At 40.4% G+C, this 15,785-nt stretch overlaps 1 protein-coding gene across 2 annotated transcripts in view; it reads right to left on the bottom strand.

Moving 5' to 3' along the window:
• dlg1a (discs large MAGUK scaffold protein 1a) overlaps window positions 1-15,785 on the bottom strand; it is a 107,773-nt gene that overhangs the window by 89,872 nt on the left and 2,116 nt on the right. For both annotated transcript variants that reach the window (XM_071202928.1, XM_071202929.1), the window contains exons 3-4: window positions 11,206-12,064; window positions 10,660-10,756 (exon numbers count right to left, since the gene is read on the bottom strand). In XM_071202928.1, the coding sequence (XP_071059029.1) occupies window positions 10,660-10,756; window positions 11,206-12,064 (956 nt within the window). The remainder of the gene's footprint in view (window positions 1-10,659; window positions 10,757-11,205; window positions 12,065-15,785) is intronic.

Here is a 15,785-nt window from a genome sequence, read left to right as displayed (position 1 = left end):
GGTCAATGTAAAGCCAGCCCACATTTTTAGTAATGTCGTCATGACCACAGCAAATCTGAATCAGCTCCGTTGTACCCCCGTTTTTAGAGATGTGGGTAGTAAGTAGTAAGAGAGAGAGGGTTTTATTTTCGGACACTTTGTCAGTCTCCAGTCCTTACACACCGGGGACACATATTTATGTAAGACATCAAAAGTGCATTTTGCATAATAGGTGACCTTTAAAACAAAAAAGTCTAAAGATGAGAGTATTTAAGGAAGATATAGTATAGGGCAGAGGAAGTTGAATAAGTCAAAGCGCACTTGCACTTAAAGCGTGGCTCTTGATGCTGACGGCTGGGCCATCTGGACTATCACACACAGCAACACATTCCCACAAACAGCAAACACACAGTAGCCTCTCTGCGGTTGTCTCTGTCTTCTCACCTCATCTCGAAAACAAACAACACAGCATGAAAGAGAAGAAGACAGAGCAAGGGAAACACAGTGTGAGAAAGCAGAGGCTGAAGCGAGAGAAAAAAAAGCAAACAAGGTGATTTTGTTCTCAGCAGGGGGGGAAAAGGGATAGTGGGGGAAGAAAAGATGATACTATACAAAGGTCACCAAAAATAATGCACACGTTCACTGATAAATATATCAATCCACAACCAATGATGATGCTCCAACATGTAAAGCTGGTAATCAGCAATGAGTTATTCTTTTTAGAAGCTTTTCCAGCAGATACAAGATGCACAAGCCTGAAGGAGCCAATTAGGTCCAGAAGCTGATGCAGGTAGACAGGTCATATAAATAATGCAATGGCATGAAAGGTTATTCTGAGCACTGCAGGAACCTATCTTTAAAAACTCCTTGTGCAGAAACTTACACTTTGTGTGTTCTGTGTACTGCACCAATTATGAATGAATAAGTAATGCAGGAAACATGTTGCAAAGCTCATATTGACTGTGTGCACCACATTACTAGGAAGTATTCTTTAATTATGGAGAAGTTGTGATGGTTTTGGTTTGCTGTGCTGATATTTCTTAATATTGGATGTTATGTTTTTATATTATTAGCTATACAATTGAGGTAACTTAATATGTGCACATTTAAAATAATCCATGAGATACTCTTTTGTGTGTCAGATGGACTTCACTTGTTTGTTGCTGGCTTCATAGTTTTCCACTGAACATTTGAATATCACTCTCCAAACATTAGGCCAACTTCAAAATCCACTACAAATAAAATAGTTCAAGAGATTCCTCCTGACAATAAAAGGCATATTAATATAACAATGTATGGGGTTTGGAACCTTGCTTTTATGACATGTCTTGTTGTAGGATGTCTGATTTAAAATAATTGCTAATTGTATTATTTTGTAATATATCAGCGAGCTATTTTTATGTTTTCAAAGAGTCAGCTTTGGGTCATATGCCAGCCTTCCAAAGTCTTGGCTCGTGCGATAAGCTAGCTTTCCTAAGACCATGAGTCCCTCTGTGTATGGCAAGGAACAGATGGAGATGTACACACATACTGTACACACACACACACACACACACACACACACACACACACACACACACACACACACACACACACACACACACACACACACACACACACACACACACACACACACACACACACACACACACACACACACACACACACACACACACACACAGACACGAGAGCAAAAACACACAGACACATACAAACACGTGCGTACATCTGGGATAGCCACAGGCAACCTGGCTCATATGGCTCATAAAACATCAAGAAAAAACAATATCAAGAGATATTTCCATAATCACATTTCAAATTACTGAAAGATACAACGTGAAAGAAGTGCACAATAAGGAAATTGAGGAGAGAGAGAGAGAGAGAGAGAGAGAGAGAGAGAGAGAGAGAGAGAGACAGAGAGAGAGAGAGGATGCTAAATCATGAGCCTAGCATGCACTGCATGTTAACATTAGTAGGTCAGGCAGCACAGAAATAACTGCGCTGTGTGTTTGTGTGTGTGGTAACTTCATACACTCAGTCACTCACTACTATCCAATCGTGGTAGAATCCCCATTCTGTATATTATTAACCAATCAAAAAAGTTGCCATACATCAACATTACAAATATAGTCACATGATCTCCTCTTACCAGCTGTGTGTTCAGCTTCCACATGAGTGAATTATCCTCTATATATAACTCGACCCCCCCCCCCCCTCCAAGATGCTGTGTGAGGACACGCTGACTCCTGCTGAAGCCCCGCCGTTACAAATATCAGCTGTGCAGCAGAAAAGTTAGAGCTCTATCCCACTGATGGACTATCATTTATTGAATATGTTATCATTATCTATTCGCAGAATCACAGCAAAAGTGTAAAGACTCTGCAGAAACACCATTTGGGTAGCCAACATGTTGGTGTGTTCATCTTATATGCAGTGCCACTATGTGGCAAAACACAGACACAGCAGTACTGGCACAATATTCTGTAATTAAACAAAAAGGTTTGTGTGTTTGCCAATGTTGACAATTAAATGTAAGGATATATATGGTGTAATGGAAGGTTTAGCATGTATGAGCTGTAACATAGTTATTAATACTGTATACCTAATGAGTAATACATTGTACAGTCAATGTATTACTTATTAGATTAAATGTATATGTTATGAGTGACTATAAAATATTTTGTATTACCTCAATATTTAATGGAAGGAAATGTTTATGGCCATATAATGTAAAATATGTGTTATGTGGATTTAATACACTAACTGTGAAAAAGATTTGCAAGCTTCAGTTGAGGCCAAATGTAAACTATAGTGAAACTATTCATATACTATCTATGCTCTCCACAGTCCATTTCAACAAACCATTCTTTTTGTATCCTTCATTATTTGTATTCATATACTTGCTGTACTTTAGAGTCGTACAAAAGGGCCACATTTTCTAAATCTTTTTCGATCCACAGTACACATGTAAGTAAACCTGAAACTAAACTATTCTGACAGACTGAGGTCATGAGTTCTCCAATCCATGATTAAACTGAGATGTTTAACTTCCACCTCTTGAACATGCAATGGTATGACTAACCAAACTGAAATGAACTCTGCTAAAGGCCTTGCTTGTACGTTTGTGTATGGGGTCGTATATCTGAATGTGTGCTTCGATGTGTGTAGCTCCTCAGAGATTAGTCATCTGCTCAATGGGATTAGCTGCCCTGGCTGTACTCAGGCATGACCCCTGCTGAACTATTTAATGTTAGCTTGCTAGCATGTTACCTGCACAAGAGGAGATCACAGCTAATACATTCATATTGCTGAGAAGACAGTGAAAACATCTGATAACAGCAGCAGTAAAAAAAAGGTTAATTTGACCTCAACTTAGATAAGAAGAACACCATTCATCACAAACTGCCACGACTTCGTAACACGACGTGTTCGAAAGGCTATCAGCCCCAAAGAGTTTGTGTCCTGCTTTCCTGCTTTTTCAGAAAGGTGATTTATTTTCAGAGACAAGCACTTGTGAGTCCTAGCCTCCAGAGTCAACCATGGTAACAGGCCAAGTTCTGGTGATTGCGACTGAGGTTTGGAACCTGATGTGAGCTGGCCTTGCCCCTTCACAGCTTCCAGATTTGGCTTAGTTTCGGAGATGTCAACTATAGACGGATTGATGCTGAGAAACAGTTCCAGTTACCAGAACCCTAGCTAGCTTCAGGCTAGTTTATGTGACTCGTGTCTTTGCCAAAAAGTGATACTAAACAAAATAAACGCATCAAAAATCATAGTAGTTTCATTAGGTTATTGTTCAAACCACTTATATTGGATTGTGTGATTGTGTGTGGCTTGCGTACCACAGTGGAGTACCTTTTCAATGGCATATTGCTATAGGCACATTTTGATGATACGTTTTTTTTTTGTCTAGACCTACTCCCATCTCATTACATTTATGATGTCTCCAGGCCTATATGAAAGTTATACATTTAACAACTGCTAATTCACTTTCCTCCCAACTTTCAAGGGTCAGAGCCACAAACAAGATGATGCAACTTTGGTTTTCTGTTCATCAATTAGAAACAGAACCTGTTGACATTTTCAAAAAATAAGTCCCTAAATGAGTCTGAATGAAGCTTAACTTGCCTACGTTTTTATCTGGACCTTTGTCAAACATAGCTTCATGTTTTCCGTTGTGGTCAGTGTCTCACATGGCAAGGAGCATTAGCAGGCCGATAACTTTAATGTAAAAGTACTGACCTATGGAACTAAATCTAATTCCCCTTAATTACTCAGCTTCACTCGGTCCTCTGCCAGCACCGCTGATCTCTAGCACCTACAGTTCTGTGAAACCTTGAAACATGGATCGGATCAGTATTTTAGGAAGGATATGAAACACATCTTGTTCCAGGACTATTTGAAAGGCGCCTGTGACACTAATATGTTAGAGGGCCAACCTGTACTTTAGACAGGCTTTGGAAACTGGTAATGAGGGATAAAAAGGACATCGTTCTTCGCAATGTGTTATTATTTGTTTGTTTGTAGGTAACGATTACAGGACATGTGCGTTATACTGTAAGTACAAATATAGATGCTAAACCCAGATTTTTTGTTTGAAAAAGCTTTAAAACCATTCAAACTGTACATGCTAAAACACAGCGCTAGGGTTTTACATTCACCAAACAGAGGTAACGGACTGCCAGTTAATCATTACGGACACTGATTCAACTCAGTTGACCGTCCTACTCTACCATCAAAAGGCAATTTTCTAAAGCGAACCACACAGCAGGTGAGTGAGAGAATACATAGTTATTAAAGTAAGTGAAGATACATTACATTGACTGAGGATGAAGAGTTGCAACGTTCCATCTGCACATGTAGCCTTCACACCGGCCCAGTAGGTGTCAGCCCTTCTACAAGCAGGGCTATCCAAACACCTACAGACCTAAGTCCAATTCTTCAAAACACGTGCGGATCTTCCCTAATATATCACTGAAGTTCTCATGAAGTGAGCTAACCTGTGACCGCAGCTCTACAGAACAGATCTGTGTAAATCCTGCTGCAGATGCATAGCTCTGGGCTCAATAGTCCTACAGCTGCTAGGGAAGTTCTCTCCCTCCTCTGATCTCCTCTCATGCCTCCACCGTTGATTAATTTGTCCGCCGTGCCCCCTCCTCAAAGTTACATCACAGCACCAGCTGGACAGTTGCACAGATGGATGGATTGATGTAGCGAGGACTTTTCTGGAAGGAATCCAGTAAAAACTAATCGAGAAAAGCCAAATATATGTTAGAACTCCTGCTCGTGCACACTAGATCGCTCCTCTACCGTTGGTCTTTGTGTGTCGCTTTCATTTTCCCTTTCTATTCCCTCCTTTGTCCCACCTAAAATAGATCCACCTCTGTAAAGTCTATTAGCAGCCTAAGGTAAGCCTCTTATGAAGAGACTCTTGCTCTCTTGGAACACGGAAGGCCAGTGACACTCAGTAGGACCAAACAACAATCACACAATAATAACACCAGGGTGGGATTTAAGACGAGAAGAAAAGAGGATTTGGCGAGATAGAGAAGAGAATACACTGAAATCCACAAACTGTAGGATTGGCAATCTGCACAAGCATAGATACTACTGAATATATATTTTTAAATAATGTGATTCATTTTTGGTTGGGTAGAATACTTTGATCTTTAAATGTGATTTCTTTGTCAGGATTAGCGGTGATACCTATTCGATGCCATACACTTATGAGTTGAATCTATTTGTATGGTTGTTCATATGGAATTGTGTTTTATGTTATTGTTCATGCAATTAAATGAACATGTTATGAGCATAGGAAATATTTAAGTGAAAAAAGGTCTTGATTCTAAAACAGGTTTTTTTTCTGTTTACCGAGAATGCACATGGTAAAAGATTAAAAGAGGGTCAAAGAGGGAGATTCGAGTAACTAATGTATCAATCAGGCTGAGAGAGCGCATACTGAAACATCCTCCAGCAGTAATCTAGCAGTCTTGAGCTCAGGAAACACCCTCTGATTTGTAATCCATTATCTTAATGAGATAAACGGGATTAACCAGATGAATGTGAGATGGAAACCCAGCAGTCTGTTAGTGTATCTGCCAACAGACTGCAAACTGTGTGTGTGTGAGGTGTGTGTGTGTGTGTGTGTGTGTGTGTGTGTGTGTGTGTGTGTGGTGTGTGTGTGTGTGTGTGTGTGTGTGTGTGTGTGTGTGTGTGTGTGTGTGTGTGTGTGTGTGTGTGTGTGTGTGTGTGTGTGTGTGTGTGTGTGTGTGTGTGTGTGTGTGTGCGTGGTGTGTGTGTGTGTGTCTGCATACTGTATATGCGAGTGTGTCTGCATGTGTCAGTCCTCGGGCACATTCTACTTTTCATATATCCCTATCAACTAAGAGACCAGTCAGCTTCTTTCATAAGTGTACTCTTTTATCTGATAGAATAACATCTTTGCACAGAGAGTTTGTCTCTTTGTGTAGCCTAAACCGGACAATCCCTGCATTAGCCAGCACAATAAAACATTCCTGACAGTTTATAAGCGAGGTCACAAAATGCCTCCAAGCGGGATTTCTTACTAATGCGGGCGGATCCCCTCTGAGTCAAAGTGTATGTCCTTCAAGCAGACAATGTGATATACACACTTATGTAGAGTCCACGAATAAGCACAATCAAGACATAATGAGATTTAGTCTGAATCAAGATCCAGAGGGTGCCAAGATCAAGCTTGTACTAGGATATAACCAATTAATTCACATGTTATAGTAATTATGTAGTATAATTAAATGTATGTAAGAACAAACTATAGTTTTTACATTTTATTTGAAGACTAGGTGGTGTAGAGAATGTGCTTGTAAAGTAGCTTAACTAGGTTTAAATAAAAAAGCAAAGAAGAAGTAAAAAGTTTATATAGAATCCAAAAAGGGGTACGTGAGTTCATCTGACAGAGCTCTGGGGGTACCTCAGACCAAACAGGTTGGGCCCCTCTGGTCTAGCCTTTAAGATAGCATGGAAGAACAAAGTCTGTTAAGCAAGACTAATGGCTGATGAGAATTTACAGCAAAGACCTATAAGCTGTATCTCTAGCAAACGCATACGATATTAGTTACTTGAGCTAGTTTAATTGCATCTTCAAATAAAGTGGTAGTAGAATCAATATACAGCATCTGAATCTCCTCCCCATGACTTTATAATTTCAAAATAAAGTTTGCTACGTACAAAAATGTATGTGACTTTCTAAAAACCAACAGTCAACATTACGCAGCCATTGGCCAGGTGTGCAAAAGTGATAAAGTAAGCAAACTTTTCTCTCAATATTTTGACAATCATTCACATGACTACTTCTGCCCCATTTCATGTGCACACATATCATGAAAGCCTTAAGGGGAGTCCATCCTACAGTGTGCTCTTTGACCCTAATTGGAACAATGATTGCATGTTGCCCCTCTTGGCTTTTCACTTACCACTAGGAAAGGGTACTTTGTTCAACTCGGGACAGTTCTGAATGTCTTTAGTCTGATTGTCTTTATCCAAAGAGATCTAAAGACATGTTGTAAAATCATGTTCAATCTTAGCATACCCTGTCTTTTAAGCATTGTTCTATACAAGCTCACACTGGTTCTGCTGCTTTCAAATGGGCCATGGAATGTCTAAGTATGCACACATGTATCAAGAGTTCTCTCCAGTCAACCAGCGAATCCGTCCGTTATCTACACAGCCAGCCAGCTAGTCAGATAGCGAGTCCTTTGAAGTGTGTGTCCTATCAACCCAGTTTCTTGTCTCTCTGGGCATCACATGCTGTCAGACCAACAGCTGAGCAACAGCTTGGCAGTCCCATTAGAGTTGCTTCGCTAGAGCATAAAAATATCACCTTATAGTTTCACAAAGCATAGCACACCATTCGTACAATAGGCAACCTGTCACCAATTGAATGTGATGACAGGAGCACTTTGGTTACTATCACTTACCAAGACTGGTTGGTTGTAAAATGCTTCAATTGGATGACCTAAGTAGATTTGCCCTAAAAGACTACACGTTTAAATCCTCCTTTGATTTAAAAATCATACTATCTTGATGACCGTTCTCATTAAAAGATGATCTGAGTAATTCACACATCATTTAAACGTACAAATTAAAGGGTTAACTCTCATTAAAATAATAAAAGCGACCATGAGGGTCAAAATAATCAAAAACAGACACATTGTCTGTTTTTGATTATTTTGACCCTCATGGTCGCTTTTATCCAATGATTACTTTGTTTATCTTCCATTCCCCTCAGCTCTACTCCAATCTGCTCTCTTCCTGTGTCTCACCTTTGTCGTGAGGATGCAGATGCAGTCCATCCTCACTAGTCCGGCCAGTGAACTTTCACCAAGACATCTTCCAGCTGCTACTTGCACCATGCACTCACCCGCTTGTTGCTTTTCTGTCCGTCTTTGTCTCCTCCTCCTCCCTCTCTTCTTTCATCACTCAATCTATCTCTCCTCCCTTCCTCATGTCATCTTCACCTGTCCTTTCATCGGAGCATCCAGAGAGGACTTCTATGCTAAAAGTAGAGGCGGATTGGGAAACATGGCAGCTGTCCCGGTGCACATCAGCCCGCCCTCTTGTTTTCCAGCTGCTATCTGCGTTTTATGGCAGCTGGTTGCCACATTTTGACTTCAAGAAGTGCATGGCTCAGAGTATATGTCCGTACAAACCCTGAACACACTCAGCAGCACACACAAAAAAGGGCAAACATATCGAGACAGGCGCAGAAACGCATACACATGAATGCACAGGCAAACACTCACACAGACACAGAGGTAAGCACAAACACAAATACTTATGATACACACACACACACACACACACACACACACACACACACACACACACACACACACACACACACACACCACTCTCTGCTGTTTTATCAGGTCAGGCGTGGGGGGGTAGGCTAAGTGAACAGTAACAGCAGTAGAGCAATGGATGCTCTACTTTCAACTTTGGGTATAAGCGAAGTTAAAGCTCGTTTGCACCCTGAAGCTTCACACAAAGAAGAGATTCACTCAAGATGCCCTGCACGATGTGAGGGTCTCAGGACAGAGGGGGTCGTATTTCTACGCTGTATAAACTGTAAAGCCCAATGAGATCAATATAAAATGTGGGATATTGGGCTACATAAATACACTTTGATTGATCGATCGATTGATTGATTGATTGATTGAATATCATTGGGTCTCAATTTATTTTATAATATGCTATTTAATACCAGTAATCCCATTTTATGTATTGTCATCACTTACATCATTTTGTCCTTTAAGACACTAGTGTGAAATTAACTTTGCAAATTCATTTTTTTATTGCGGCAAACAAATAGTTAATAGTTGAGGCCACAGTGACCACCACATTCAAATCATTTCATCCTTGAGCCCAAGTAGACATTTGAGAGAAGTGTTAAGAAATTCCTTCCAGGCATAAGGAATATCACCTTCACATTCACATTCATTTCAATTCAAAACTATAGTTGAATATTATGCATTTTCAAAGACAATACAACCAGCTTATACTGTAGGCAGCAAATGAATACAACCGTAGTAAGAACCAACCCAAACACAAGCAGTATTAACTGTAAGGGGACATGTTTCCTGATACACAAACATAACTGTATTAAAACAGCTTTTCACTATAAAGCAAAGTAAGTCCATATTAAATCAAATTCCCCAAGATGTGGACTATCAGCAGCAGAAGATCAAAGCCAATTTGTGTGCAGTGTAAACCTGTGTTTAAACAGCCTAAACCACACAATGCCATTTCAGCAAGATCAACAAGTGAAACTAGTTGCATGAGCCCATCTCTAAATAAAATGTTACTGAACTGAATTGATTCCCCTTGTCATATTATGTAATGAAATGTAAGCCGATGTCCAAACAGCCAGCCTGCATAAACGATCTGTCCATCTAATTGAGCTCTCTGCAGCCACCAGCCCCTCCGCATGGCTACAGAGGACACGTGTTGTCACCAGTTAATAATTGTACTTCCTGTATCATAAATGTTTCTATTTAGGACAAGTGATATGTGAGACACAAAAAAACAATCAAAGTCTTACTTCTATGCTTTCTCCTTTTGTACAACCATTGTTCTTCTGTGTAAACAATAGCCGGGTGAACATTGCCCCTTTTCTCTTCATAATTGGCATCCTAAAGTAAAAATAGCATTAAACCAAATGGGCACAGATACAGAATGTGGTGCAACACAGTGAAATAAAAATACCTTTAGAGGTTCTGACACCAATTCTGACAAAAGACAATAACTAGATCATGTATTTACTAACGGAATCAAAGCAAATGTATACACTATCTGACAGATATCAGCTAAATAAAACCTGAAAAATGGAAATATGGTGAACCCATAATAACAATGACAACTACAAGGAAATCCCTACCACATGACCATATAAACATATATAATGGGATTCAGTATATTAACCAACCGGACAAAATGTCATAGGTACAGGGGGATAATTGTCTTCTCATCATACAGTAGATTCTCTGGAAATCATAGCAGCACTTTTCTAGAGTCGTGCAGCCCTAACTGTAAGCTCAAGTTTGCCACCCAGAAACTGAGATCACTCTCAAGTTTGATTCTCTGGGCAGAGATGTCTTGCCGTTTTCCCAAGTCGCTGATACAACACAAGCAGAGGTGTCTTACCTTGTTGGGGATCAGTGGGCTGGTTGCTGGCCGGGGGCTGGCTGGACCGTGGCTCAGGCTGGTGGAGGTGACTTTAACTGTTTCCAGGCTGGACGGACTGGAAACAGATAGCAACAAGAGAGGGTGTCTAGAGGTTCATCTGAAAACTGTCTGATATTATTCTGCACTTCTACATCTGAATTCCCAAAAGCAAATAAATTGCAGTGTTGGCTGCAATATGTCAACTAAGTTCTTTGAAAAACATGCTTTTTTATTTACTTCAACAACACCTACAGTATAGGATATTGATTAAGAAGCTATAGTCTCTGCTAGCCTTTAGCATTCATTTTTTTCTTCTACATTACCTTTATGCCACTATAAAACAGGGTGCATCAAAATGTGAAAAAAACTGAAGCTATTCTTTGTTTGTCGTGTCCACATCTTTGGTGTTAATTTCTCATTGCTATAGTGTTTTCCACTGTTTATACCAAACATAACGTATCAGTTTGGTATGGGAAAATGTCAGTAAAATCCTGCTAATGTACTTTAATAACAATTCAAACATACCTCAGATGAAGCCCTTTAGTCAAAGGCCCTGTAGGACTTCTGGGACTGCGGCTGCTGAAGCTGAACTCTCCCTGGTTGAGGCTGCTTGGACTCGTGCTGGGAGTGACCTTGCCGAAGCCTGAGTCCTTGGTGGTCACAGGTGATGTGGAGACTACGACAGCGTCTGTGACTCTGATGGGACCCGGGCTGGTGACAGGACTGCCGCTTTTTGGGGTGAGTTTGTCCTGAGAAATTGGAAACACAAAGCTCTCGATGGTGCTGGAGACGAGGGCCGAGACAGTCGCCAGGTTGGGGTCCGGAGAGGTGGAATCACTCTGTGGAATGGTGGAGGAGGTGGAGCTTGCCACCGAAACATTAGAGTTGGTGGCAGTGAGTTGAGGCTTTGTTCCATTCAGTGCCGATCTCGGAGGTTTTTTTATTGGGCATTTGGGGGTTTCTACACCATTCACTGGGGCTCCGGGGGATGTGGCAGCAGAAGGAGAAGAGGGCAGAGAATCAGGCGCCAATGATTTGGAGACTCCTGATTGGACAGGAGGGAGAGGAGCACGATACTTGAGCTTGGCTGGTTGTGACTCCGGTGAAACAGACTGTGTTGTAGGGGAAGATGGCTTTGATGTGGGTGTCCCGGATGGTAGTGGAGCAGCATGGGACTTGATCGACCTGGGTTTGGGGGACAGAGGTTTTAGCGGGGATGATCCTTCACTAGCTGGGGGGCTCAGGGTAACTGAGGGGGGCTGTGGCTGGGGAGAAGGCTCTGCTGGGGGGTTATAGGAGTCAGGGAGGCTCCAGGGACCGGCTGTCTGGTCCACAGAACTGTCACTGTCAGCGAGGATGGTCAACTCGTAGTACTCCTGGATGTCTGGGAGGACGAAATAATAGATTAGAGCCAGGAGGAATGACTGAACGGTTAAGTGGTTTTGTAAATGACACTTTAAAGGGATGAATGTATGACAGTAATAATAAAGACTTACTTATTATAAAACTACTATAAATATCAGGCACACTGATGCCCCGGCCACACGAGGGCGAAAACGGCTAAACGCATAGGATTAACGCAAACGCAACCGCAAATAAGCTTCCGTCCACACGCAATAGTCATCCGGATAGTGTCTGTCCACACGAGACCGCTCCGTTTAGCTCCAACCGCTGGAGAAGCTGCAGTACATACAGGAGCCTGTACGTGGCGCTGTAACTTCCTCCACAAAAGCGGCGAAGAAGCATGGTTGTCATGGTTGCCCTTCTGTTTATTCTCTGCGGTAGGGGCCGAGGGAACCGGGCAGAGTTTTTCGCCAGTCAGCGTGTATTAAAGTTTAAATCTTCCGACAAAATTATAAAATTATAAAAGTGCCGGTCAAAGGTCTTCTTTGTTATTTATTGAGCTTTAAAACAAATGAATAACGACTCTATATAATATAATAATAAAATACACGGAGCCTCTCTTTTTCCTCCCTCTCTTCGGACAGCGCCAGTGTCTGTTTCATGCAGCAGCTGATCCAGTAATGAGTGACCCGGCCGACAGTAAAAATAAACATAATTATAACTAGTTTAGGGAGTTTGAGAGGTGTCTCTGTCCTGTCAGATTAGACTTCACTCGCGTTTATGTCCATATCGAGAGAAAGATAAATAATCTGAATTCAGTGTGCAGTTTACTTTGACGCGGGGGTGAGCAGCTGATGAGGCTATTGCCTCATCATTATCAGAAAATGATCGTATAGGGCGTACACACGGAGCCGTTGCGTATGCCGTTCAATCCACCTTGGGACCCGTTATCGTTTCCGCAGTCGTTTAGTGCCGTATTCGGTCGTCCTCGTGTGGCCGAACGGTCTATATGAAACTAAACAGTAACGCAAACGACCGTTTTCGTCCTCATGTGGCCGGGGCATGAGGCAATGTGTTCTCCAAAGGATACAGAACAGAAGAGATGGGATGATTATTCAAAGATTAAGTAGCTATTAAATTAATGATTAGTATATCTGTCAATATTTATCACTCAGAATTCAAATCAGTTTCTGGTTTAATCATCTCCAGACTTAGGTGTTATTTGTTTTACATCATTATAAACTATATATTGGGTTGTTGTATTGGGACAGTTTATGAATAAAAAAACAAGCCTCAAAATCTGGGCTCAGTAAGGAGATCACTTTTTCACAATACATTGATCGAAACATTAAAATCAGTTGCAGCTCTGTAAAGCTGTTCCCAATTCAGTAGAAAACCATAATCACTGCTGTATATGCAGATTGCATTCAGAGGCTTTAGTACATTGGTGGAGAAAATGCTTATACACTGTTGACCTCTAGTGGAAGCACAATGATACTGCCACCATATGTATTTAAACAGTAACTCCTGAAGTAGTCACAGTTCTCCACTTCAAAGAGAATTAGTTAAGTATATTGTCATTTCCCAATGTAAAAGATAAAACAAGGACCCTATTAGATTAACTTCTATGATTTATGGTTTCACTTTCTCCTCTCTGCATACACAACTGACAGTTCTGCACTAAATCATACACATTGTTAGCTCAGACTGCTAAAACAAATAAGTTAAGTGGTCATAAAGAGATGATGAAGAGGAAGAAAAACAGAGGTGCAGTATGTGGGGAGAGGAAAGGGAAGATACAAACAGTTGAAGGATGGTTTGTGAAGAGAAAAGGGGAATAAAGTGAAGAGAGATTTGAACAGTATAATACATAGAAATAACCACATAACAGGCAACAAGGAGGGGAACAAAATACAGTAACACACACACATAAATAAACATGTTCAAACATATTAGATTACAGAAAAGGCCAAACATATTTAAGACATAAGAAGTCAAGGATAAATAATACTAAAAAAAAAAAAAGACAGTGCTGTTGTTTTAAGACACAGCTTAAACATGAAAGACTTTCGATGTATAGGTCAAAGTCCACACAGGATTTCAGTGCCCTGTTTAGTGAACAGCACACACACATGCTCACACACGGAGAGGAGTGTTACTGTAGGAACTAAAGGTGTGGGCGTGGCATAAAGCAGGTAGAGAACCAGTTTGTTTGACAACATGACGCTAGTTCACAACAAGCGGATCAAACCAGTTATACACAAGCTGTTAACTCTTGGGAGGAATTTATACTTGCAACACATTCACTAAATGCATGCAGGCTTTCCACAAAGGGGCCCAGTGTTTGCTGTGACAGGCCACATCACGCCTACATGGTAGTGATCTGATCTCAATTTTCTGGTGAAAATAAGCCATGTGATAGCACAAGTTATAGTAGAAACCGTGAATACTATGCTACCACAGCGCTCCTGTCCTTCTCAGAAGATCAGAGTCAGTCAAACAAAAGCCAAACCTCCCTAGCTTTATCTGGACAAAAGAACACTAAAGCCAATCTGTCTTCATGCCTTCATATTGAATCCCAAACACATAGTTTCCCTCCTGACTGACAAACTACACCCCTCCGTCAATGGTAAAGACATAAAAGCAGCTATCAATAGCAACACAGAGCTTTCAAACTTGTTTTGGAAACCAGCTCTCAAGTACAATATAAAGGGTCACGAAAAAAACATTGGCATACAGTAATATAGACAGTTTCTGTTTTATACGCCAAGGTTTTTGAAATCCACGACAATGTTTAAAAAATAGCTAACTAAAATCTTTTTCCAAGAACCACAGCCCAGTTAAAACTACCTACAGCGAAGATACAAGTGTATCCCAATCTTAACCTAGAGCAAAATTAATGTGTTAACATGATAACACTTTTCTCTAACATAACTATGCTGGTTTTAATTCCTTATTCTCTGTTAATATAATGTAAAAATGGAGCCTAGGGCAGTCAAATGTGCAAAACATGGATACAAATAGTGCAAATAAAGCTTACATTAAAAAAGGGCTTCAGAGATGTTCTACATATTTATTATAATAATACATGTCATGGTACTCAAAGACACTTTAAATGTTAAAACTCATAAAAACATTTCACATGCAAGTATCAGCAGAAGGGCTGCAGCTAACAATTACTTTCATTATTGAAATATATGTGCTTGTATTACGGTCTTATTTATAACATGTACGAATAATGAAAAACGTCCGTCTGAGTTTCTCCAAGGTTGTGTCTTTGAAAGTTTTGTCAGTCACAGACCCAGAGATATTCAGTTTAATATACTGACAGAAAGGCTCTATATCTGAGAGGCTGACAACAGATATTTCTGACATTTTAGCATAAAACAATAAAATCAATTAACACAAATATTTGACAAACACCTTCTGTTGATGGACTCAATATTATGGGACTAATCACTGTAACCAGCAGATAAAGGCTAACCGAAGCTTCGCAAATAGAAGGTATAAGACTGATTCTATAATTTAGTGTGCATTTCACATCAACAAAACAGTACAAAAAAAGTGGTTCAAGTTAGTATATTCCTCAGTGTAACATATCCACTAGCTGCAAAGCTTAAATATTTTTTTATTTTATTTTAAGAGAAAGGATGTTTTCACTACTCAGTTTGTCAACTATGTTACGGACAAACTTGATGTCATTACAATCATTTGATTAAGTCCTGCACTTCAAGTAAAATAAAATTTGAAAGGCTCTTGAG

The sequence above is a fragment of the Pseudochaenichthys georgianus genome, chromosome 4 (assembly GCF_902827115.2).
Source record: "Pseudochaenichthys georgianus chromosome 4, fPseGeo1.2, whole genome shotgun sequence".
NCBI classification, from domain to species: Eukaryota; Metazoa; Chordata; class Actinopteri; order Perciformes; family Channichthyidae; genus Pseudochaenichthys; species Pseudochaenichthys georgianus.
The sequence above is the reverse complement of the archived record's forward strand: the minus strand, read 5'-3'. Positions and strand labels throughout refer to the sequence as shown.